The sequence below is a fragment of the Uloborus diversus genome, chromosome 1, assembly GCF_026930045.1.
Source record: "Uloborus diversus isolate 005 chromosome 1, Udiv.v.3.1, whole genome shotgun sequence".
NCBI lineage: Eukaryota > Metazoa > Arthropoda > Arachnida > Araneae > Uloboridae > Uloborus > Uloborus diversus.
This window is the reverse complement of record NC_072731.1, coordinates 37,859,918-37,887,148: the sequence shown is the minus strand read 5'-3', so window position 1 is coordinate 37,887,148 and position 27,231 is coordinate 37,859,918. Positions and strand designations below refer to the sequence as shown.

The window sequence follows — 27,231 nt, the reverse complement described above, 5'->3', positions numbered from 1 at the left end:
AAAGACCTCATCTTGGAAACTACTATAATCTTGATCATCCTACTACATATCAGCCTTGCTAATGAAGGTAAGTCAACTTCCCTGTATAAACAAGCTATCCTTATGCAAATGTTTTTATGTAGTGTTTTTTTTTTTTTTTTTTTGCTTATATTTTGAATTGATAAACGTAAAAGACTTTTTTAATGGTTAAAATGTTTTTGCTGTAATCAAAATTAATTGAATTTCTTGTATTCTGAGCTTAAAATTTCACTATCGCTAAGTGTTCAATCATTAGATAGAGATTTCAGCTATATATAACACGTTTACATATCATAAAACTGCTATTTGATGTTTTTCTGAATACGATGCTGTATTTTAAGTCCTTATATACATCTAATAAAAGTATTGCCTCCTGCCTCTCATGTATACAAGCGCGGATCTAGGTGGTGTCTTTGGGGTCATAACCCCTTAAATACGACCAAAGATAGCCATAAAGTCCATGTTAAAGACCTTTAATTTCAAAATAATACCAGGATATAGACTTAGATTCCCTATTTGTTGTCAAATATAGCACTTATGAATGACCTCCTTCCGGTTTTTGTGCTCATACTTTAAAAATAACCCTAAAAAAACAAAAGTTGAATCCTTGTCCTAGCATACACAGGCTTGACAGAAGTCCCATTTTTCAGACAAAGTTCCGATGTCCCGGCCGGTTTACTTCACGTCCAGGAAATCGATGAATTTGATTATGGACGATCAAAAAAATTTAAAAACAATTATCTGTGAAGGATCATGTAGGATAATTACATTGTCATTTGTAACATTAATATGTAAAAAGTAATACTTAATTACCTTGTGAACGTTTTTACAACAATATTAAAACCAAAAAGTTCTAGTCTATGAAACGTCCATGTAAATATTGTTCTTTTTTTTTCTTATTGATTAAGTTGAAAATATTAACATGCAAATTTCTTTTTTTTAATTAATCTGCTTGGGTCATGTACTCCTGGTTTTGGTTCACAATCTAACCATTTATTCATAGCGTTGAAAATGAACTACCCTCCAAAATACTCTAAAAAACCACCCAAGGGTGTGAACCCTTTTGAATGCCCGCGACACTGGGGGGGGGGGGGGTGTTCCGGTGTCCCGGTTGAAAGTTTCAGAAACCTGGCAAACCTAAGCATACATAACAACTATCAACGTCAATCTAATATTTGACAATATTTTGCTAGCAAATGTAAGTTAAATAAAAGCAGGCCCGTCATTTGGGCAATCAGGGTGGATCAATTGATCCTTCCCCACTTGATTTTGAAAACGCAATGTAATTACTCATTTTTGCTTGTATTTTGATGCTTATTTCTGTGAAATGCATTGAATTCATACTTTTTGACCCCCCTCCACTCCTCCCTCCCGGGAAAACTTTAAAATGACGGGCCTGAAAAAAAGTAGTAAAACTTTTAATCAACCGACTTGATAATATTTAAAGAAAACCATTTTCTATTTATTATTTTCTATCAATTTTATCATATTTTTTATCTTTGGTATTTCTTTATAATTATTGTCTTAACATTTGCTCAAAACTTGCTTTAGTTGATTTGGTTAGGTGTGGTCCAAATGAATTAAGTTGTGTGTTGTATGTTTTGCTATCACGATTTCAACAAAGCATTCCGTATGATGTAGTTTAACAAAAAATGCTTTACAAATTACGTCGGATTTTTACGTGAGCGTCATTTAATATGTTTACTATGTTCAGTTTTGTTTACGTGATCAAGTTATGAAGACATTTATTTGTTCAAAATAAGTTACAAGATATATCTTTTACAGTTTCACCAAAAATACAGCCGTTTTATTTCAAAAAAGGCATTAAAGCAGGTGATAAAGCTACAATTTTGTGCTTAGCAGAAACAAGGTCACCATTAACATACTCTTGGAGGAAGGATGGTGAACAATTAACTGAAAAAGATGAAATTCGCTTTAAAACAGATGAAGAACTGTCAATTCTTATTATAGACCCTATTCGAAGTTCCAGTTCTGGAAATTATACTTGCACAGTAAAAAGTATTGATGGAACAGACAGCTTTTCTTCAGAACTAATTGTGGAAGGTAAGTGTTTGTAAACTGCAATCAAAGTGAATAATACATGGTGTCCGAGAAGTCTTTGACACATTTTAAAAATTTGGTAAAAAAATAAACGAGATAGAAAGTAAAATGAAATTACATTTATTACCTCATACAGTAAAGTTTTTTATTAATGCAAAATGGCTGCAAAATTGCAATGCGAAATAGGGTGCGGGAATTTTAAAATCGGGGATTCCCAAACAGCTGGATTGGACGAGATGGTCCCATCCAGTGGCCCCCGCTTTCTTTCTTTGGGGATTCTTCACTGTGCATTCCACCAAAGTGCACAACATTTCAGATCTTAAACATCGCATTACATCTGCAATGTCACAAGTTACAGAATCAATGCTACAACGAACTTTGTCAGAAATTGATTATAGGATGGATATTCTTCGTGCGACGAAAGGGGCCCGCCTCGAGGTGTATTGATACGTTTAAAAAAAACTTTACTGTATGAGGTAATAAAAGCAATTTAATTTTACTTTCTATCTCGTTCTTTTTTAACCGAATTTTTTGAAATGTATCAAAGACTTCTCGGACACCCTGTATTATTAATATTTATAGGACGGATGTATATAGCTAAGTACAAACGCTTAAACTTTGAGATCAGCTTAACGATGATCAATTTCTTATCTTCATTGCAGAAATCCAAAGTTTTTCATTAAAAACTCAAGGTGTCTTATTTTAACATGTTACTAAGAATATTTATCAAAGAAATTTTACGGGTAAGGTTGAATTTGGGCTTTAAGGTTCTTTTGTGTAATTTCTTTTTTCAGTATAACTAATTGAATTTTTAAAGTTAAATAGTAAAAAATAAAAAATGTAGATATTTTTCTTCTTACTAAACTGACGGACAAACAAACCAATTTCAGTTACCAGAAAATAGGTTAGTTTTTGACAAAACGTATTTTGAAGTGATTATGCTCAAGTTTTAAAAATAAACTAAAAACTACTGAAGTTGCAATGGTTTGTTCTGAATCGTGAAAAACGTGACGAAACAGTTGAAGAGTACATGTTTAATACATACATAAAATAATTTTTATTACGTTAAAAATCATCAAAATTAGGAACACAAGTAAAAAGCAATAAACAGTAATTAAAATCAAAAGCAACAGGTTTCTTTCCTAATTCATACGGTTACAGATTTCAAGAAATATCCTTATTACTTCGACCCTTTTTTTTATGATGAATGTTTTGTCATTAGAGCATTTTCTTTTATTGATGTAGACTAAAACTGTTCTGATGTCCAAGCCAATTTTCGCCCAGTTTCTGGAAATACATTTATCGTTATATCTCCACATTGTGATACATTTTCGATAGACTTAATTGATGATGTCTATGTCTAGCGCATATTATATAAATACTTAACATTTCGCTTACAATTTAATTTATAGATACTTGTAAAGGACCAGGAAATAGTGGGAACGTGTTTATGATATCTTAATCCACCGCACAAAGATGAGTTTGGGTTTATTTAAGTATAATCCATAATTAACGTAAGTTTAGAACAAATTTCAAGAAGTGCAATAGATCTGTCTTTTTTTGTTCCCAAAAAGCGATGCAGGAAGGGGACTGTTCAGACACAAGAGATGTAGTACAAAACTAATTTCACAGCTTTTTGCGCTATCGCTTAGTCCCTTAACATCTCTTTTTCTATTTGGTCCCAAAAAGTTCGTTTTTTTTTTTTTTTTTCACAAAGCAGATCATTAAATTTTGCTGAATTGACGGATATCACATATTCTCTTTCGAAACTAGCAATATAATGGGGGCCTAGTTTAAATGCTTTTTACTTGCACGTTACTGATTGTTGTAACTGAAATGAGAAGCTCCTAAAAGTTCATTACTTTTTAGCTTTGGTAAATAAAGTCCCTTTTTCTTTACTGGGTTCAAAAACTATGTAGTTGAATTTATTAGTTTTTTTTTAGTATATAGTTAATTAAAAATATTGGTGCTTTACACACTCTTAATACATTTACGATAAAACATTAAACCAATCGTAAATTACTTCCAATATAGTAAAGATAGAATTGTTAGAGTTTGAAACGAGTCAAGTTAGAAACTCAAAAAAATTTGATTTCAACGCATTCAAGTTTCTTTTTTTACGAAAACTATTTTTTTATATGTAATATCTAAGTTCTTGCTTATATTAAAATAATTGAAATCCTAGAAATGCGAAGAAATTTTTATCTAGCAAACAGAAAACCTCAAAACTGTACAGCTTAATTTTAACTAAACCGTTCGCTTTATTCATACTTTTAAAGTTTTTTTTACCAAACTCGTAATTCAGAAATATAATATGCTGTCAAAATACTTATAGCTTAAATTTCTACTTTCCATTTTTTCAAAGAGCTACTGGCATGCTTGTGGTTTTTTCCCATCACTTATAATTTGTTGTTCTGGACCGTTTGAAACTTAAATTTTGACTGTAGATGAGGCAAGAGATAAGACTATTTGCCATTTAATTTAATTTTAGAGCCCCCTCGATTTTAAATCAGTTAGTTTTTGTATTTTCTATTGACATCTTGAACTAAGAACATAAAACTAGTTTTGTTTCTATTATTTGTCAGTTCTTGTTTTAGGTTTGGTTTTAATGTTGAGAAGTCGAATTAAATGTTATTAGTAATTTGGAGTTAATTGTGATTTGGACTAAATTTACTTAAATAGTGGAAAAATCACGTGAATTTACGTTACAATCATTGACGGATTTGCCGTATCGAGATTTCAAAGGGCCTCAATGACATAAGGTAACAAGAAGGGAATCTAAAAATAAGCATTAAAATATTTTATGCCACTTTTTTTTTATCTCTGAGGGGACTTCTAAATGCATTGCGACGGGGAACCAAACCTGTAAATCAGTAACTGGTTACATTCGTATATTTGTGAATTATATGAATGTCTATTAAGTTAGTCAGAACACCTTATATGTGTTTTTTGCTTCTACTTATACTCAGAATTCAGTTGTATGGTAAAAGGTTGTTGCTAAATTGAGTTTCCTAAACAAAAAGCCCTATGAAGTTAATTATGGTTAGTGTTTTAACTGCTTACAATTAAGTACCTTAGTTGCATAAATAATTTATGAAAAAATGAAATTAATGCCTCCTTTTTTTGTTCTTGGAAGATAGTATTTAAATCTAAAAATATTAATATTTTATGTTTAAAAACACACAAATTTTAATTTATTTTTGCAAACTCATGTAGGAAGATATCAGATTTATCCCCCCACCTTATGTTCTTCAAAAAAAGAGTTGGAATCTTGGAACAAAACAGTTGACATATACATATATATTTTTTAAATAAATTATTAGATTTTAGAGGCATGAATCCGCTGGCAGTGAACGTGAAAGTTGTATATATTGTTCATAAGTTTCACAGAAAATTTTTTGTCTGCATTTATTTTTAATTTACAAAATATTTCAAGTCAAATAGATTTCTGTTTAACCCAAAATTAACATTGCGAATTTAATTCAAAAGGACGTAATTAACGATTGTTGATAAAAATAACAATTGCATATGTCATTTTCATTGCATTAGTAAAAACATATTCTGATTTGCATTAGATATATATTAGTGTCGGAGAACTACCCTAAAGTTTTCAAGAATAGCACCATTTTTTGCATTTCCTGGACACACATTAACGATAATTACACAAGATTCAACCTCCATTAGTTATGAAACATTTTTTAAAAAATATAGCTTATTGCGCGTACTTCACGCCAAATTTAGTTACTGTAGCTGAGCAAGCTTTATAATAATTGCACGTGTTCGACAATATCGCGAAATTGGTCCGTGTGATTATTTTTCTGTACAATCATTAGGTATCTGTTAGAAATTTCTGCTATTTTCAAAATACGATTTTTGTAGAACGCTCCAAAAACTAAAACATTTTCAGGCGCACATACACAATTCCGAGCACCAGGCTCAATAGAACAGGTGTTTAAAGGAAATCTGTAACCCCGATCAACAAAATCAAACTCTCCATTTTTATTTTATAAAAGGTTTTTCAACACTTTAACCACTTTTAATCAACAAACTTAATATTATCTACAAAATTTCATATTTTGCTCACCTTCGACAATAGTGATACATCGCAAAAGAAAAAAGGAAAAAAACAGAGCTCAGGGGGGGGAATCTAGCATTTTAGTTCAATATTTCGATTTATACTTAAATACTGCAAAAATCTCAACACATATATGAAAATGAAATATGATATCTGGTTGATTTTTGCCGTTTCATTTAGTAGGGTAGAGTTCATTATTGCAAACTTTACTTTTAAACAGGGAAAGTTTAAAGAATTCCGTCATTGATTCTAACATTTATATACCACCACCAACATGTTATCTAAACTAACTTTGTTTTAGAAAGAACGCAATATTGAAATTTTAAGACAGTGAGTATTAATTTTTTTTTATTTCTTAGATGAGCCACTATTACCGACGGTGAGAAGTAGATTGAAGTTACACTAGCAACGCAAGCTTATCTTGAGCTGGGTATTTTAAACTCGCATTTTTCATAATGTTTGGGAATGTGCACTAATATGTTAGAAATTTTTGATTAATGTCGAAAGTATCTTTTCCTACAGCTTCTCCCACGTGGATAATTCGTCCAGAAAATGTCACTGCTTTGCCAGGAACACGTCACAGCTTTCGATGCTCTGCAAAAGGATCACCTTCTCCATTAATAACATGGAGAAAATTATCAAGTAAGTATTGCACGTTTTGAATATTTAACTTCGTGTTTGCTTTGCCCTAGGCAATGCTACGGGAAACGATAACGAGTGTTGCAAAGGAAGTTTTAAAATGTGTTCAGTGAGTCCATCTTACAGTGAGTTAACTTTTCAAAAAATGCCAGACTTCAAGGAAGGAGAAAAATAATTTTATTAGAAATCAATATTCATTGTGTAATGTGTAATGTGACAACAAAATTCAAGTCAAAGTTTTGACTTAACTTAACCTATTCGCTTTGATTATCTTCATAATTTAGATTTAAAAATTGAGATAAATATGTTCTCAAACAGGATGGCTTAGATTATTAGTCTGAGCAAAAGTGTACGAATCATCGCGTTGTCGCTAGTTCAAGTTTCAATAATTAGACAATTCTGCGTATTTTCTGCAGATACAGTACAACCTTGTTTGTATGTATCCGAACTAACTGGAACCAAAGGCAATACGACTAAACCGAAATTCAAATAATCAGGGTAATATGAGTAATAAGCAGTACGCATTTGTAAATAAGCAGACTTATCTTTTATTGCAACAAAAAGAAAAAAACGATGATTAGTAACAAAATTACACCCGATTCTTCGTTGCAAGTACTCGATTTTCACTTATATTTCAGCTGCAGTGGAAACGTTCTGACACTCCAAATAGGCCATACTATTTGTTACATTACAATAATTTATTGCGCTATCTAAACATGAAATATACATTTAATCAAAATTAAATAGTGATTATTTAGAGTATTTATAGTTCCGCTCTTGCTATTGTAATTTAGAATTATTTTTAAGCGAATATATTTTAACTCTAGAAATTTGATCCAGGTAAACGTGTGCCGGATGAACAAGGCACTATTCGATCTTTAAATTAAGAATAATAAATCAAAGAAATTTGAAAATAGAAGAAATTTGGCTGAAACTATAAAATCTATGTACATTTCTCAGCGATTTTTTAAATTCTTAATTCATTGCCGTTAAACTTTTGCAGTAGTTCTCACGCGAAGAATTTTTTCCCTTTGCATACGTAAAAGAAGAATAGGGAAATGTATATTAGCGTTGGGTTACCATAAAGCAACAGGGTCACGCAAAATTTGACGTCCGTGCTAGTTTCCAAATCATCAAAATGCACCCGAAAATGCAAAATCATAGGGCGTTCAAAATAATTTCAAAATCTTCCTTATCTTTACTAATAATGCAACTGAAAGTCTGTCTGTCAGGATCTCTGTGACGCACATAGCGCCCAGACCGTTCGGCTGATTTTCATGAAATTCACCAGAGACATAGTTTAAAGCATGGGGATGTGCACCTCGAAGCGATTTTTCGAAAATTCGATTTTGTTCTTTTTTTATTCCAATTTTAGGAACATTTTCTCGAGTAAAATTATTATAAGATGGACGAGTAAATTACCAAGTTATCATAAGTTGGAACCGTAGCATGAGCAAGCCAACTGGCGAGAAATTCAGCATTCATTATTTGGAAGTATACAGGCGAACCAAAACACCTTTTCATTTTCTACAACAGGCAAATCTGTGCGGGGTACCACTAGTTTTAAATAATAAAACATCTTGTTTTTTAACAAATAGAAGATGTCAACTGATAAAAATTTAAAATCTTTTGCGGTTTTTCCAATCATTTTCCAAATTTAAACTTGATTACATCAACTATGATACAGATATTTACAACAGTACACATGCCTAGACATAAGAACAAATTAACACATAATATTAGAATATTACACTCGTTGTAGAATTTTCCGTTATAGCTTTTAATCCCATGCAGAAGTTACGAATTTTATCATAGCCATAACTATTTACAGTAGTGTCTTTTTTTTTTTTTTTTTTTTTTTTGTGCATGAGTCTCTGTACTGCTGATACTGCTGAAAAGAAATATAGTGCTTTAATTCTTCTAAGAGACGTAAGGGCATCCCGATGACACGGAATTATATCACTCAAAAATATTCTTTCCTTATATATGTGCGTTGCATGGGATACTATTTTCGACTCATATTACCTTTGCTTATGAAAGTTTATCATTTAAATAAATGTTACATTTTAACATTGACTTACGTGATGTCTTTTTATTTATGATATTTTTATGAGCCTAACCTTGTCAGGAAAGCATTTTTGGTCCTACATTGCTACATATGTTTCTAAGTCATTAGAATGTACTGTACACTATCTCTCCTAGGTCTGAAACGTTGTATCGTTATTAGTGTGCGAAATACAAAAAATGTGTTTGCGGGAGTGTGCGTAAGTACAAAAACATGTATGCGGGAGTGTGCGTTAGTACAAAAAATATGTCAGAAGTGTGCGTTAATACAAAAAACAGATGTGCGGAGTATGCGTTAGTACAAAAAATATTTGCGCATGCGTGTGCGTAAGTACAAAAAATGTAATAGTAAAAAGTAAGAAAAGTAGTTAAATATCACTGGCACCATTAAATAAATGTAAAAATTATATTTTTTTAGAAAATTTAACTTTTTTGGCTGATAAAGTAAAGTATGAAGTTAAACAACGTGAATAATGAAACATTTCTGACGCATAGCAGGAATCCTTTACAGAGAAGATTTCAATGTTGTTATTGTCTTGCTCCAGCTAGGCTGACAATTTGGAGTGCGCTGCTTCACTTTTCCAACTGTGCCATCCGACTTCCACAGTACGTACATGCCATAAAGACCCATTTATAGAGTAGACAACCATTTACAGCACAACAACGCTTTCACACAAATTCAGGACAAGAACAGGAAGGAGAATGTACATTCATGCCCGAGCCGGGATTCGAACCCAAGACCTTCCTATCCACAGTCAGACTTCTCTGACCACTATACAAGGCGATTGGTGAAGACTTGCAATAAATCCCTTGTGTGCACTTTTCACCACACTTCGGGCTAAATTTGAGTTGTTTTAGTTTATTATTTAGCTTAAAATACTTGTAAGAAAGGGAGGGAGAAAGGCTAGCTCTTAGGAACGCTGCAGGGCCAGGTTTAAATACCACTTCTCCAGAATTTTTATGTTTAAAATATTATGAATTGCTCTGAGATGAAAAAAATATTTTCTCTTTTTTCCTTTCAGGTTTGAATGAAATGAATGAGCATATTCCGAAAACAGTGATCAGCAACGGAGGAACTCTTGTATTTGAATCAATGAACTTATCAGATGATGGATTGTATGGCTGTGAAGCCAGTAATGGAGTTGAACCCGTGCTCAAAAGTTATTTTTTTATAGAAATACGTGGTAAGGTGTAAGAAAAATCATAAATGGCTTCTCCCACATGATTTGCTAATTATCCTTTCTAATGCATTTTTATCACACTAGAAACTTTGAATGTTTTCAATCCATATTAGTTTTCTATTTTAAAAGACATATGTATATTTTGTACACAGGAGCAATATGAAATTAGGGCTGGATATTTACATATTTGCCAAATATTTCTGTATATGTTTTAACAAACGTTATACAGATTTCATGTTTATCAAGTTTGTAAAAATATTGTTACCATATATTAGAAACTATACGATAAAAGAGGTTCACATTTTTTACAGAACTGTCGTTAAAAGTGCCTTTTTGGGTGAAAATGGTATTTTTTTGTGTCTCTCATTTGTTTTCTTTATTTGTATAATCAAATATTATTTTCAGCTCCAAAATTATTTCAGAAATACTTATCAACTTCAAATTTCGACACAGTGTGGCGCTACGGTACTGTACCGAAGCATTTCTTTGGTACTCAAAGTTGAAACACATTTTATTGCTAAACACTGTCATGGCGTACTATTAAGATCTGATCCTCTTCTCTTAATATTGTGCCTGAACAACATCTGCAATTATAATTAATGCGCTTTCATTTTGGTAAATTATTTCATTATGTTAAGTTTTTGGAGCGTTTCGTCTATTGTCCTGTTGAAGATTTCATTGACATTGCAAGAACAAGCTTTGCAAGGTAAGTTGCTTTTTTTTCTACAAATTCTCTGAAACTGTATTACTGTGTAAATCAACCTAATAATAAATAAATTTGAAGTAATAAGGAATTGCAGTTAGTTCTTATTGATCATGTAAAAATATTTTTCTTTATTAATTGAGTTAAATTGCAAAATAAATATGAGAAATGCATGAAACGAATAGAAGTAATTATCTCTCACATAGATGAAAGAAAAACAAGACTTAATGGGCCGAAGTCTTATGTCTTAAATAAAGCATAAATAAAATATCATTCAATGTTAAAAAGAAAATAATTAGATACGCCTTTTGCTCTCTAAATAATTAAATTTTGTAAATTAAAAGTGGCTAAATTGAAATGATACTCTTTATTTAATTATGTTTATTAAATGACAGCCTATTACAAACAAGTTAGACAATTTTGACATTCATTTGTTAAGATTTTTTTTTTTTTTTGAATGTGCATACGTATTGTTGTCCAATTATTATTTACCTTAAAATATATCAGTTATTCGGTGTATCCTCAAGTCGCCTCCCCCCCCCCTGTTTTTCAATTTCAGTCATTTATTAAAGGGTAGAGGAAATTTGAAACGTCGGCGAAATTGGGGATAAACCAGTTATTCAGAATCACGGGCATAGCAATTCTACATTAGTTTAAAAATGGAATTATTTTGGTCAGTAGGCATATATATTTTTTGCGCATTGCTTTCTCTCTTCAAACAGAAGTAAAAAAAATCTAGCATGTTTTTTTTAATTAATGGATCACTATATTTTAATAAGATTAAACCATATATCTAATTTTTTTTTAAAATCCCTTGAACATTTTTTCTAAACGTTTTCGTGGCATCTTGTTGCAGAAAAATTCTAAAATAAAATGGCGTTTGTAGCATACATTTTTGCTCTAAAGAACTAACTTTTAATGTCCAGCTTTAGAGTTAACTTGGGATTCAAAAACTAAAATATTTTTCTTTTTTTTTTCAATCAAAGCTGTCAAATGAAAATTTGTTTGCAGCACGTCTTACATCGAAAAGCACTTGAATAGCTAATAAAAATAAGATATAAATATATTTTTATAAACGTATTGACGATATTTCGTTATGTTATACATCTACATTTCAGATTTGCCAAAAATACCTCCAATAGCGTTCCCACCGACCGTCAAAAGTGGATGGTCAACGAAAGCTTTGTGCACAGTTGTAAAAGGATTAAAGCCAATTCAATTTCAGTGGAAGTATAATAATAAAGATATCCAAGGCTCAGATTCAGCAGTTGTGATAACCTCTTATGAAGACTTTTCAGTAATAAACATTGATCCTGTATATTCAAAACACAGTGGAAATTACACTTGTATTGCAAGTAATGCTGTAGGGGAAGACAAATTTACCGCTGTTCTTGCCGTACATGGTAAGTGTAATCAATTCTAAAATTAAATCTATTTTTATAGCGCATGATAAATCCTATTATAATCTTTATTAGGCACTTTTAATGTATCGTCATTTTTTGAGTAACTGATGCTCCATATATTCCAGATATTCCCCAAAACATGTTACAGAAAAATACTGTCACAATGAATATAAAAGGATCGTTACTATTGTTCGTCGTAAGAGTATTTCGATGTAATGAAATGCAGGGAAAAATTAAAAGTAACTCAAATTTCATGGAAGGTGTAGATTATATACGTAACTCAGAAATTTTAATTCTCAAAATAATTGTTTGAAATAACATAAGCATTAGTATAAGTACTTTAAAAATTAGTTACGTCAACAACATTAATACAATTTTTTTAGAACTGAAAAATTGACCAATCCAACATTACGTTTAGATTGAATATTCATTTAGTTTAATTATTTGAACTCAATCCTCACTTTTACTGTCTGGGAAAGATGTCTTCATTGTTGCTTTTTTTTTCTTTTTTTTTTTTTTTTTTTTGTTACGAAAAGGTATAAAACAGTTTCATACTTCGAATACAGTCTCCTTTTCGCTTTTTTGGCAGCCATTTATATTTTCGTTTTAAGGAATTGAAAGTTATAACCCGTATCATCTGCCTTCTCCCATCTTGGAAACTTAGTAATTAAATGTGCCGTCGTTGAAACTCCACCATGATTAATTTTCACAATTTAAATTTTATAAAATCTAAACATTTACACATTATAAAAAAATATAAACATTTTAGAAATTTCCTTTTTTACCCTTTTCCAAAATAAATTACCAAGTTTTTTATTAAGCTTGTTTTCTGAAATATGTACAGTTTCAGCTTTTCCTAATTTAAATGATCCTCCTTACTTAAGTCTTGTTGCTGTGGTATCGAAGAAAAAGTTCCTCGTGATTTACTCTCCTAATTTTTGTAGCCATATCACATGTAATATACTTTTTTTACTTGTATAATGTAAGGGCATCTTATTTATTTATTTATTACTGATAGATCCTTCGTTGTCACTATCTTTAGAGTGATATGATGTGAAATAAATATTTAAAAAAGAATTATTTGCTGAGTTTACATTTTTGCCTGTTTTTTCCCCCAAAACCGTACTTAATTGAATTTTATTCTTTCCCGAAGAACTCATTTTTGAAAATAAAAATGTATATTTGCTGGTGAGTTTAAGATGAGAAAAACTGGAAAATGTGCGACTGTAAATAATATTCATGCTAACAGGACTTAGTAAATGGATAAAAACAATTAGTTCGATATAAGTTTCGTAAAATTTATTGAAGAACATAAATTAAGGGGAAGAACAAAGTACACTTCTTAAGAATTCCAAAAAAAAAAATTAAAGCTGTTTCTTATTTCAAAATTTTGATTGTTTAAGTAAAGCATAATTTGATTCTTAAAATTATTTACCAAAACTAAACAAAATTAAAGAAGAACTTAAGATCCGCATGGATGGTTACCATCATCATTTTATTAAAAGCTTTTACTTGGGTTTTTACAGCATCTTTAAGTTCATCTTTTATTACTAAGCATATTACAGTCCACTTTTGATAAGTCGAAGCCCAAAGGAATCAACAAAACCTTCGATTATTGCTATTTTAAGCCAGGAAAGTTTCCACAGCCTTCACAAAAGTTTCAGGCCAGATGAAAACTCCGAGATAAACATTCGAGTTATAAGGCTTCGAATTATAGAGAATCGACTGTAGTTGTAGTAGTTCAAGTGTTCTGGACAGATTCCTTGTTCTAAATTTGTAAAACTTATATAAATTCTAAAAATATGCATTTATTTTGCAAAATGTTTTGCAATGTGCCTTTGTTTTAGAGCCAACGTCATGGGTTAGAGAACCCGAAGACAAAGCAGCTTTAGAAACTGAAAATGTTGTTCTGTTTTGCTCTGCAGCAGGGTTACCATCGCCTCAGATAAAATGGTTTAAATATGACAGTAAGTGGTTTTTTTTTTTTTTTTTTTTTTTTTTTTAACCTCTTATACAGCTTTGAAATTTTTACATGCTTTAGGTCTGTACATATTTCATAACATGAAAAATTAATGATAAATAATACTTTTAGCTGGGATGGAAAATAATTTGATGTTTGTTTTATAAATATGGTTAAAAAGTATTAACTTAAAAAATAATAATGATGGAATCGTGTTTAGCTTACGAAACAAATCATGAAGATCTGTGAAAAGCCTTTAGTTAAATTAAGATCTTAAAATTAAGAACTGAAGTTTTTTCGTCATTTGCTATTTTTTCTATACTCTTTGAGTTTTGAAAGTTTAGGCAATCGCTCTTAGGTAGTGGTGAAATCCAGCGTTTTATTGTATTAACAACTGAGTGCTATGTCTCAAGAAGTTATGAAAGTGCTCAGACAAGTTGTATGCACTTAGACTTTCCAAAAATTCGTAAAAGCTCGAACAGACGTTTTACTGGGATTTTTTATGAAATAATGAAAAAAAATATAATGCACGGATTGGCATCATTTCTGGCATCATTCGAACAGTCGAAAACGCATCTTATCATTTAAAATTCAGAAAATTTATCCGAATAGCATAGTAGAAAGTTTTGTGATGGCCACAGCTGACCAGTTTTCTGTTCGAATTGGTGTGCAATACAAAACATTTTTAAGCATTTTTTGAAAACTTCCTTCGAGTTCTATCTCTTATTAACAAAATAATAATAATAATAATGAAAGTAAACAAATAGCTTATGTGAAAAACGAAATTTTTCATATTTTCTGGGAATTATGATATAAATTTTTCATTGACGGATATGATCTCGAATGCATTATTTGATTAGTTATAATTTAAGTAGTTTTTTCCCTAGGTATAAAATATATAATGATATTTTAAATATTTCTCTCATCTTTTGACTCATGTTGTGAGAAGAAATTCTCTTTCTATGGTAAGGAAAATACGTTAAATCTACTTTTCAAAGCAATGACACAATGATTTGGATATCTACGGAAAAATTAGATAAAGTAAAATTGAAAAGTAGTATTTTACATATTTTTTATTGTCTACTAAAACTAAGTATACCATTTAAACGTTATAAAAATAATAAAAATTATTAATTTTGGTGTCATTCTTCATTTAATTAAAATAATTTTCAAAAATCTGAAAACGACTACGTTCAATCGTTATTAAGAATAAAATGTACGTATTTTAAAAAATTAGCACGTTTCTCCGACGCTGTTGTAGTTATTTTACTTCCATTCAGAATTCTACCAGTGACTCCATAGGTAGCGTCGATTGCACTTTTCCTCAACTCGAGCCAGGTATAGTGTGTCTTGTGAGAGATGCAAGAACTTCAGCGATGAATCCCAATTTAATTTCAATTCTGGTAACCAACGCGCAAGTGTTTCGAGACAGCCAGGCCAGTGGTCCGATCCAGCATCTGCTAACAAGCAGCAACGGTGGTTACAGTGTTGGGAGCGATGTGTGGGAACACATCATCAGCTCTTGTCATACTTCAAGGAATTCTGACGGTTCGAGTTACGTGAAAGACATTCTCACGCCGATTGTACTGCCTAAACTATGAAGTCATCCAGATTCAAGTTACTAGCAAAACAACGCTGGGCCATACATTGTGCGATTCTCTGATCAGTTCCTGGCTCGCCAGGTCACCAAATTTTCCATCAATACAGCACATTTGACGGGAAGCTTGGATTTTGCTTGGAAGGCAACTGAAGCAATCCTGGAATACTGGTGAATTAACTATCCCGTCGTAAATATTGTCATGATCTTTTTGTAGGGAATAATAGGTGACCTTCTTAATTCAAAGCCCCACCATGTTTCGGTTTGTATAGCTTCCAAAGATGGCTATACTATTCATTGATGTGTAGCTTTTTTATACCGTAACTTCTCAATAAAAGGATCTATGGTTCTGAATTTTTAATTATTGTCTTCTCAGCTTGTCGCATCATGCACTACATGAATGTTGAGTTGCATGATATCAGCTCGCTTAATTCTATGTGAACTACTTTTTTTTTTTTGACGATGTATTATGCTTTTTTACATATCTGCTTTATTTACAAGGTTCTTTTTTCTTCTTTTAGGTCTTGAAAGTAATGCTGATGGGAAAAAGACGAGAGTTAATACAGCAGGAAACGGTACACTAACTATTTCAAGTATCACTGTCAAAGATGCTGGAAAATATGAATGCGAAGCTAATAATGGTGTTGGAACTTCTTTAAGAAAAGTAGTGACAGTTACTGTTAATGGTAAGGTAGCTCTACTTAAAACATAATCGACTGGATGCCTTACAGAAAAAACAACGTAATTTATCTTGCAAATATTTTTAATAAGTTGCTAAAAATAAAGAACAATAAAAGTTTTTGATTCAAAGTTTTATCAGTTTTTCTTTGCCTTAGTTCCTTAAATATTTTTCACTCTGCTCTAGATTTAGATTTACTGATAACTAATTTAAATTCATGCACAAACCCGTTTTTTTTTTTTTTTTTTAAGTTTTTCCGGTATCTTTTTCCATATTTTTGTAGTTCTGTTTTATTCCCAGATGAGGGGCAGTAACACACTCTGCTAAATGTACTTCTTTTCATTTGCGTTAATTTAAATTTTTTACGAATATCAATCGCACGGAAGTCTTTAGTCTCACCTTAACATCTTTACTTCTTGTTTCCTTTGCGTAATTTATCGTTACACTTGTTCTTCGATGTATAACAGTATAACAAAATATTTGCATATGATGTAGAATTTTGATCCAGTGTTCATTTTTGGAACTTGAGGGGGGGGGACTTATTTTTCCCTGAAGAATCACCTTTCTATCGTGCTAGATTCGTTTTTATTTTTACTTTTTCGTCAAAAGTTATATAATATTATTAATTAGCTATACTACTATTGAAAACATATCTTAAAACATTTATAATCTTCAAAATATGAATGAACTCACTTTTATTCATAGGTTATTATATTACAATAGTGTCCCAATGATCGAACCATACTCTGAAAGTTTCCTATCCAGCAGTGCTATAAATTTTGCTTAGGGGAAATTTTCTTGTAGAAAAAATGTTTATTAAGTTAGAATATACATATAATCGAAAAATTAGTCAGTTTGAAAAAAAAATACAATGAGTTTGCCGTTTCAAAAAATTTTCATTTTTTTGACTGTGTAAAATCTTACAAATTATGTCTCAAAATTTTTTTGTTTCTTAATTGATGCTTACCTTACAAACTAAATAGAATTTTGATCATAGTGATCGCTCGTCTGCGTGATTGTCTGTTCAACAAAACTCAATATGAATATTGAATAAGAAGATACACTTTATAATGTTGGCTTTCATTAATGATTTCGTAATCATTTTGTTAAACTTTAATCTTCTCTTTACTACTTGATAGAGTACACAAGAAGATTTCTGTTTCATATAGTCTACTTCAAATAAACTAATGACCCAATTTTTATTTTTAATAGTATCTCAGTCGAAAGTAAATTTTATTTTCAGCAATTAAAATGACTATGTATGGAAACTTTAATATGTGAACTCTGATGACTTTCTTTGACTTTGAAAATTTTCGCTGTTCTTACGTCATTTATCATTGCTATTTTTTAAGTTAAAATTTGATATTTAATTTACAATATATAATATTGTTTTTTTCTTGCATTCAAATTCAATTTATTGGTGGATATTAATGTTTTTTTTTTAAATAATTTTTTCCTTTTTTATCTGTGTCAATCAAGAAAAAAGGCATTTTCTTATTTCAATCTTATTGATAACGATTAATACACCTTGACGTCCTATTACTACACGATGAAAAAAAAAACTTTAAAAAAAACTAAGCATCTTTGACATTTATTTATTTTTTTTTTGTTTTGTTTGTTTGTTTACCTAAAGTTTTTAAAATATCAAATGAATAGATATTATTTCACCTACTTTACTTCATATTTCAAAAACATGTTTATTACAGCATTACTTTTATTGTCTTTATGCAAATTCCATTTAAGGAAATTCAAAGCTGATGAAAATCGCTATAAGTAGATATTGTCTCTCCGTATAGTATTTATCATAAAAGAATATCAATGATATATGTTGCTACAGTATTCAAATTATCTTTTTACTTTCTATCATTGTGTAACACATCAAAGTTATATGTACTTATAATCACTAACAAAACATAGTCGAAAACTACTGAAATATTAAGGAATTATCTCTTATTAGTAGTGTTTTAAACGAAATTGTGGTCACACTTTCCTACAAAATTGTTGATATTGCTTCCTTGAAGTTATTTATGCAAAATAAACACAAAGGCTTGCAGAAATAATTGTTTTCCTGTTAATTAGTTTTTGAATAATCAGATTTTAAAATGTTTTTAGCATGCATCTTTAAATTTTCTAACGTTCTATAAAGCACCTGCCATTTATACTTCTTTTATAAAGTTCAAAGAAAAAAATAGCTTTGCATACTTTCATAATTTTAAACAACAGATTCGCTTTGTAGTAAGTTATGACTTATTTATAATAATTTTTATTTACTAGCTCTTTTACTTTTTTCTTAATGTTAAATGTATGCTTTGTATATGCTCAGTTAAATGGTTTTACCAATGTTTTCAGTCGAATTTATTGATTTTTGTGCAGAATCCCACCTTATTTTTCAGATATTTAATGTGTGGTATTGGATTAAATGTGCCGTATGGTCAGTTAAAGAGGACTAATACTGGGATATTGCACGAGATTTATTACTTGATGACTTGATGATTAAAACGTATGATTACTTAAAACGCATTGCCTCCTCCCTTCCCGACTCTCACTACAAGTGGGCAATATTTTATTTATTTATCTTTACCAAAAGTCAAAGGTGAAAAGACCTTTTCTGCGGGAAAAAACTCGCAATTCTTAAGAAATATTTTTTTTTTTTTCAAAAACTATTAGTTTTTTACTAAACATAATGTTGAGCATCAATTTTCTACTATTGTGTTTATAATTTTGAGCAAATACAATGATGAGAAAGTGTTCAAGCGAGGAAACAAATACTTCTTCACAATAATTATAATTTTTGCAAGTAATACAATACTTAAAAAATAACTTTTCGTCATCCATCTCTATTCTTCTTAAACTATTGAACCTCACAGCACAACTCTTTCGTATGTCTTCCTGTTGATTTTTGCTGATTGGTTGGTAAATAAATACTTACACTAAAACACAAACTTGATAACTATGAATGATCATCTTATTATTTATACAAGACATTCTTTCAGCATGTGAAAATTTGATTCATCTTTTGTAAAAGCAGTAAGTTTTTTACACAAGTCAAAAAAAATCAGATACGTAATAGTTTCTGGTAGCTTTTCTTGATGATTGTGTAATTTACTAAACTGTATTTATTGCAGCGTGTATTTGTGTCTTTGTTGTTTTTATTTAAATACTTTTACAATATTAGTAATGTATTGCTATATATACACGTTATTTATCGCTATGAACCTTTTCACGAGTTCAAAATCACAGCACAAAAGAATTTCAAGAAAAACAGATTGTATGATATCCTTATAGCATTCTATTGACGAAATAATAGTTATTTTTTCAAATTCAGTGTAAAAGAGATACTATACGAATAAACAAGAAAACTTGCTTTCTTGCCATCGATTGACACCTGGAAGGGGGGTTTTTCCTCCTCTAGAGAGGAGATTTTTTAAAATCTTAATACGTTTGTGTGCGCTACTATGCTATAAAAGGCATCATAATGTGCGGTCAAAAATTTTAGGGAATTTTTTAGCTGGAAAAACCATCCTTGCGTTGAAACTATGAAAATGCTTGAAATATATGCACTTACAACTATTTCAGATGACAAAATACTGATTTAAATGCATCTATTTACGCTATTAGATGTATTAATATAATCACAAGTTGACATATATAGTAAAGTATATATTCCTTTTGTACATTACGTGTGTTTTTACGTACATCAGAGTACAAAAGCAAAAAAAAGCCAAAAAAAGAATACATGGCTGTAATTTGTATTCAGTTATATTCTGTAATAAATATATCCAAGAAACAATATTATTGTTCTACAACTGATATTTTTTTTTCATCAATACAAGAACGTTCTAAAACTCTTCTTTAAGTGGTTTTTTTCCATTATTATTGTTTCAATAATAATAATATGCACTCATAATGAACATTTCTTTCCAGATTAGTTATGTATAGTGTATATATATCTATGTAATGATACAGTACAAAGATTTTTACCAGGATTTTTACAGCATGAGAGTCGCGTCATATTTGATAGACTGGAATGATTTAAATTTGGGTTAAAAAAAGGAGCATACGGGTTTAACTATCAAAAGCTGCAAAGCAATTTAAAAAAAAGAATGACACTATTTAAGTTCAAAAAAAAAGTGAAAGAAAGCTTCATTGACTGGAAGATAATTTATTGGTTTTCTTACACCATTTCGGCCATTAACTTATGTTGGATAATTCAAAACCTTGATAGTTTGAAACATCCTCCAGATCTGTTCGCATTAAATATGTAAAACTGCACTTGTCACATAAACTAAAACTCGGTAGCGCAACAACCTATTTCATGTAAACAAATAAATAAAAAATATTTTGTGAGACATTGCTCTCTCAAGGCGAACACGTTTTGTTGAGAGTCATTGAGAGTAGCCTTAGAGAAGTTAAATCACGCGGATGTAGAAAATTTCTAATGGTGCAGTGCAGTTTGTAATAACCTTTAAACTATAAAATAAAAAAAAATTACATTGGTGACACTAGCCTTCTTTATTTACAAAATTAGCTTCGTTTTGGTTATCAAACTAATAAAAAAATAAAACTTACATAGACTCTCAATTACAATCGAATACATCTCTAGGTGTAATGGAATATTATTAAGTAGAAACTTCTACTTCAGAAACTGTTTTGAAAGACATTCATATAATGTTTGGAAAATCGATCCACATTTTGTATTTAAAAATTGACTGTTTATGTGTTAAAATAATGTGTCTTGGGGACAGAGGAAAAAGTTTCCTAAATGATAGAAACAGAGTTTTTAAATTGCATTGCTTTAAGATTCAAAGGTGGCGAAAACATAAATATACATTTTAAAAGAAAACGGGAAAAAATTATGAAAATTATTGGTTGTCAAGTACCGCACTTGTCAACTAGTTACTGAAGCAATTAACAGCAATAGGATGAAAGAGGCCCTAATACAAATTATTTATTTGTATTAGGTACAATATTAGGTAAAAATTATGAAAATGATTGGTTGTCAAGTACCGCACTTGTCAACTAATTACTGAAGCAATTAACAGCAATTGGATGAAAGAGACCCTAATACAAATTATTTATTTGTATTTGTACTACACGTTTCTGCAGCAATAGCTTTTGCAATCGATGGGTCAAAAGTTCTGTTCAAACCCTCTAAAAAATAAAGTTCAATGTTTCACCAATAAATTAACTAAATCTAGTAAACTTCAGCTGCAACATCTTTTTGGTGATAAGTTTCACCAGTGAAAAAGTGCGTTTACAAACTGATGACCACCAAAAGCACCTATCATTGATGAAACTTATCAGCAATAGAATGGTTATAGATAAATGTTGCTACATTTAACCAATTACCAATTTATTGGTGAAATATTGGACTTTTATGTTTAAAAAAAAAACGGTTATGTTTAAAGATGGAAATACCTTTTTGAAATGTTTTTTGTTTCTTTCCTAGTTCCTGCCAAATTTGAAGAGAAGTTTGCTGTAGTCCATGCCAAGAAAGGAGACAGCGCAAGAATGAAGTGTGAAGCTCTAGGGGATCAACCCTTGTCTGTCTCATGGCATAGAGATGACACTGTCATAAGCAAAGGTGGAGACGAACGGTAAGTTTTACCCACACAAATCGGACCAAATCAAAATGATTTGTGTGTTTTTCTTACATTACATTTGATATATTTTAATAACCAATAACATTTATAGAAAAAATGCTTAGACATTTATAGAAAAAGTTTGAATGTATCTAGTTTTGCAAAACTTTGAACCATTACTTATTTTGTACACTGCCTTAATTTTTCTAACTTTCACTGAAAAATAGCATTGACCGGTTTTTCTACTCCAAAAAATTAATAAAAGAAATTAACAACTACACATAAAAATAATTCAAAATTATAGGTTTGGGTATTTCATGAAGCTAAATTTTTAAATAATGAATCATTGCGAGCAAAAATCATTGATGACTATGTAATAACTTGAAACGACGAAAACTATGCATTTATTTAATTTTATTGTTAGTATGTCTTACTATTATTGTATTTTATTATTTTTTTACTTAAAAATATATCTGAACGCAACAAAACATACTTTGCTTTAATATCAACAGCCAAAGTCATTTTTTTTTCCCGAAAACATGTTAGCTTCAATATTATGTTATAATATTTTAGGACCTGTTTTAGTTAGAAAAAGTGTAATTTAATTCTATTTCATCATAAATGTTTTAACAAAACAAATGGTCTTTTTTTTTTCATGATGATTGTTATTAAAATTTTCATATTATCATCCTGGTCATTTATTTTCTTTGATTAAGTCCTCCTGATTATTGATGTCTTTAAATAAAACTCCGTCCTTGTAAAATATAATCCCTCCTTGATGTTCCCAAATAAAAAAAATTTCAGAATTTATCACACAAATCACAAACATTAGCGGAACGTGAAAGAAAGTACAGTAAAAGCACTTATTTTTGTGAGCCCTAATTTTCACCAAAATGAAGTTATCGGTGAATTCGCAAGCTGAAAATTTTGCAAATTTTATATGAACAAAACCAAAAGTCGAAAATATATTTAAAATTGAAATAATTCACGAAGTTGAAATGTTTTGCAAATATGACGGTAAGCCTCTAGGAAACAATTATTGTTACAGTAATGGAAAAGAGATTGATAGTTACATTTTAATAAGCATTTAACTATGCAGTTCCTCTCTATTATTCGACAATAATGTGAGTACGCAATTTTATATAATCTAACGTGGGTGCGGCATTAATAATTCTGCACCCTATTAAAGCTACGTTGTCAGCATGCAATGGACAGAAGTTTAGACTTCATACAACTTGGTGCTTTGCAGTTTAGCTTACTACACATTCGAGAAAAATAAAGCAACTGTAGCACAACTAATATAAATACTATATGAATTTCGTTCTAGTGATGGTATTTCTTTCAGCTATGAAATCTTCGAAACAATGGAACCCAAAGCCATGGTGTCCGAATTGATAATCAGGACAACAGATCGTGACGATGGAGCCCTCTATTCTTGTGTTACAGAAAATGAATTTGGCAGCGACGAACGAAAAATTCGACTTCTCGTAATGGGTATGACAAAATGCAGTAACTCATATTTTTATGTTCTTATACATTTATTCCTGTAAATATTAAAAATGTTTTCCAAGCGTTAGGTTAACGCTTCACCGTTGAAAGTTGGGAGAAAACAGATGAAAGTGCTCTAAAATACAGAACCTCTCAATAAGGGACACTAAGGGGACCGGACAACTTGTCCCTTAAATAGGGGTGTCACTTCTTGAATGAAGAATAGATGAATTCATGCACGCTGCATAAACTCAGTATAATTGCATGATAAACGTGAAGTAAATAACATTTGAGATTAATTATTGAAAATAAAATCATTAAATAAAATTCAGAAGTATTCAAACTGGAAAAAAAATTGAATATCAAAATTGTATCAAAAATTTGGTAGTATCAAAGTTTTGCAACTGAATTTCATCAATTACAATTTTGAATTAATGTGTTACATGGATTTGTTTGATTTCATGTAATTTACTATGCAAAACCTGCGTTCATATTTCAAGTTTTCTGTACAAAGCTTGTCATGGGCGGCCCACTATCGACCGGGGCTGAGCCCATATGAAAAAGTTGATGAGAAGCAAAAGCATGAATGTGGGTCTCAGCAAGCATTTTAGAATACTTGTTTGTTTGCACTTAATGTCAGGACAAACTTTTACTGGTTAATTTTTATACAAAAAAAAACCTTGAATTCTAATAAATTCGACATTTCTAATATTTATACATTTTTCTTTTTAATATTTCTCTCTGACTGGCCCTTAAATAGTGTCCCTTAATGAGAGACAAATGCATGGAGGTTCCTATTCGAAGGGTCTGGGACCAGAAAAAGTGTCCCTTAAATAGAGGTGTCCCTTATTCAGAGGTGTGTGCTTTAAAGGAGTTACTACTGTATTTATAAACAGGGAAATCCCGTCACAATATAACGAAATTTCCGTTTCAACGAAATACATTTTCAGTCCAGATTTAACCAGATTATTTAAATTCCATTGCAGCGAAATTCCCGATACAACGAATAAAATTTCCGATCCTTTGCAGTTCGTTGTAACGGGATTCCATTGTGTTATTATTATAAACGTACCTTTTACGGGGAAGGAGGGAAATTTAATGCAATTTTTGGCCTTCATTAAGTCTGTAAAATATTTTTTTTCTAATTTTGTAATATTTTATGCATCGTCACCTATGAAATTCTGTTTTTAATTGCGGCCGCCAATGTGCTTATCTCCAATAACCTTTAATGACTGTAACTGGATCAGAGCTACGCATTTCTATCTTGGAAAGATACTTCCTTTTTTTTCTCCCACCTGATTTTTACCTTAACAAACTGGAAAAGACAGCAAGTGACATTACAGGGTGACGAGAAATACCTTTGACACACATAATACATTATAATTTTAGAGCTAATTAAAATAATAAAACCAAACTTTAAAATTAAAATGAATACATTATTTCTTCTACTATATTTAAAATTTCTAAGTGACTCCCTTTAGCCTTAATACAGAGCTTTAAACGTGTCACAAAATTTTCCACTATGAGCCGTAACTCACTGATATGTTATCCCACGCCTTGCATAAGAATTTCTTTAGGGCTGCCAAAGTTTTATGCCAACGACCCCAATTTAATGGTTTGGGTTGGGATATGTGCTAGTGGGAAAACATGACTTGTTTTTGTTGATCAAAGGATTGAAAATAATCAAGAAACATATCGCAAACGCATTTTGGAAGATGTTGTCTTCTCTTGATTGCAAAAGTTCTTCGGAAACAAAAGATGGATCTTAAAACAGGATTCCGCACCTGCACACAGCTAAAAGCACTCAAAACTGGTGCAAGTCACATTTTCCGGACTTCTTTGGAGCTCAAGAACAACCACCGCAATTTCCAGATTTGAATCCAATTTATTATTTAGTTCATCGTGGGGACTAAAGTGTGTACTAACCTCATAAAACTTTAACATCCCTGAAAAATTTCTTATGCAAGGCATGGGATAAAATATCAGGAAATGAGTTGCGGTCCATGGCCGAAATTTTTGTGACACGTGTAAAGATCTGTAAGTGGCTTAAGGTAGCCACTTAGAAAATTTGTAAATATATTAGACAAATAATGTATTCATATTTATTTTGAAGTTTGGTCGTAATATTTTCATTAGCATTAAAGTTACGATGTATTTATTATGTGTGTCAAGCTATTTCTTGTCACCCTGAATAAATGCGTGTTGTGACGAAGATCAGCTTTCAAGAATAAGAGATTTTTTAGACAAAAAGGTGTTTTACATAGTCAGGTAAAAGGCAAGAGAAAAGAATGTATATGGCTAGGAAATGTTTTGAAGGAAATAGCAGTATTTTGTGACACACCGACTTAAAACTAAGCACATTTGACTGACTAAGATAAATAATTTGATGCGAGATAATTTAACTTTCCGCATTTTAAATGCAAACCCATGTGATTTGTATAGTACTAACAATGTGTATGCAAGCGTACATGTTAATGATTTTCTTCTTTTTTTTTCTTTGAACAGTATGTAATATTTTAAAAACTGTTCTAAAATGTTATGAAAGTTATATTTGTCTTCTTCAAAGTACTCTGCACACCAAATTATGCATATTTCCCCATATGTTAGTAGCACACTAATTATTTAACATTTTCTAGCTTCTTTTAAAGAAAAAAATATTTACAATGCTAGATAAATGTCGATGAATTTGTTTCACTGTAAACTACATCTGATGAAAAATTATTTTTATAAATCTACGACGAAATGTGTAAATTAATAACGCTATTAGTAAGTAAAAATAACGAAATTGCAAGAATTAAGTATTTTTCAGGCACTAAAATATTAATAAACATTAATATCGGTATAAATCAAGTTTTAAAAAATGGTTATAATGATATTTTCTATTTTGTGTGCATGTGTGCAAATTGAATTATTGATTTGTATAAATCACTATACATAACATTTTCTTTCCCTAATGTTGACAGAGGTCCCAGCTGCTCCACTGGACGTGAAAATTAGAGAAATATGGAGTCGTAGTTCTAGCGTGTCTTGGGCTCCCCCTTACAGTGGCAATTCTCCAATTACTAAATACATAGTGCAGTACTGGAGAGATATTGGTAAGATCATAAACTTTAGTTGTAGTTTTTTTTTTTTTTTTTTTTTTTTTTTTTTTTAACAAATGGGCAATGTGTGAGCGTAAGAACGTTGTGCAAAATGTTCCTTTACAAATGCTCAATGTAAGAGCCTTTTGTCACACAATGACATCTAATCTGTAATCCAGTTCATTCTACACATTTTAGAGTATCTTACTGTCAAATGTTCGTAATGATGTACAAACGCGTTTTTGAATATTTTGTAGTGTTTTCGGCATCAGGGTCTTTGATGTAACTCCATATAAAAAACATGGCGTGTGGAACGAACTGGATTACAGATTAGTCATGAAACAAACGGCTCACTCATCAAACATTTGTAACTGAAAAAAACTTGGTATATTTCTCAAAATATTCCCTTATTGTATATTTTATAACTTATTATAATATGGGCAACAGTTTCGAAAATACGATTTTTTCAAATCGACTTCATTTTGTGTCCTCACGCTGTACAATGTTTCGGTTTGTATTCAAATTAGGCTACTATTCAAAGTACATTCAGTGCAGTTGAATATTGGTTGGTTATATTATTATCATTACTAAGCGAATTTATGTTCTTCTCTTTGTAATCACACATATTTTTAAATAATTATGAATATTTGCAAACATTACTTTCTATAACATCTGAAAATCTATTACACCTGTGGTTCATC

At 30.6% G+C, this 27,231-nt stretch overlaps 1 protein-coding gene across 1 annotated transcript in view; it reads left to right on the top strand.

The window, feature by feature from the left end:
* LOC129234361 (cell adhesion molecule DSCAML1-like) overlaps nt 1-27,231 on the top strand; it is an 87,420-nt gene that overhangs the window by 38,996 nt on the left and 21,193 nt on the right. Inside the window, exons 14-22 of the mRNA XM_054868355.1 lie at nt 1,804-2,082; nt 6,677-6,796; nt 9,880-9,990; nt 11,860-12,144; nt 13,992-14,111; nt 16,223-16,387; nt 21,830-21,977; nt 23,308-23,456; nt 26,414-26,545. Coding sequence (XP_054724330.1) covers nt 1,804-2,082; nt 6,677-6,796; nt 9,880-9,990; nt 11,860-12,144; nt 13,992-14,111; nt 16,223-16,387; nt 21,830-21,977; nt 23,308-23,456; nt 26,414-26,545 — 1,509 coding nt within the window. The remainder of the gene's footprint in view (nt 1-1,803; nt 2,083-6,676; nt 6,797-9,879; nt 9,991-11,859; nt 12,145-13,991; nt 14,112-16,222; nt 16,388-21,829; nt 21,978-23,307; nt 23,457-26,413; nt 26,546-27,231) is intronic.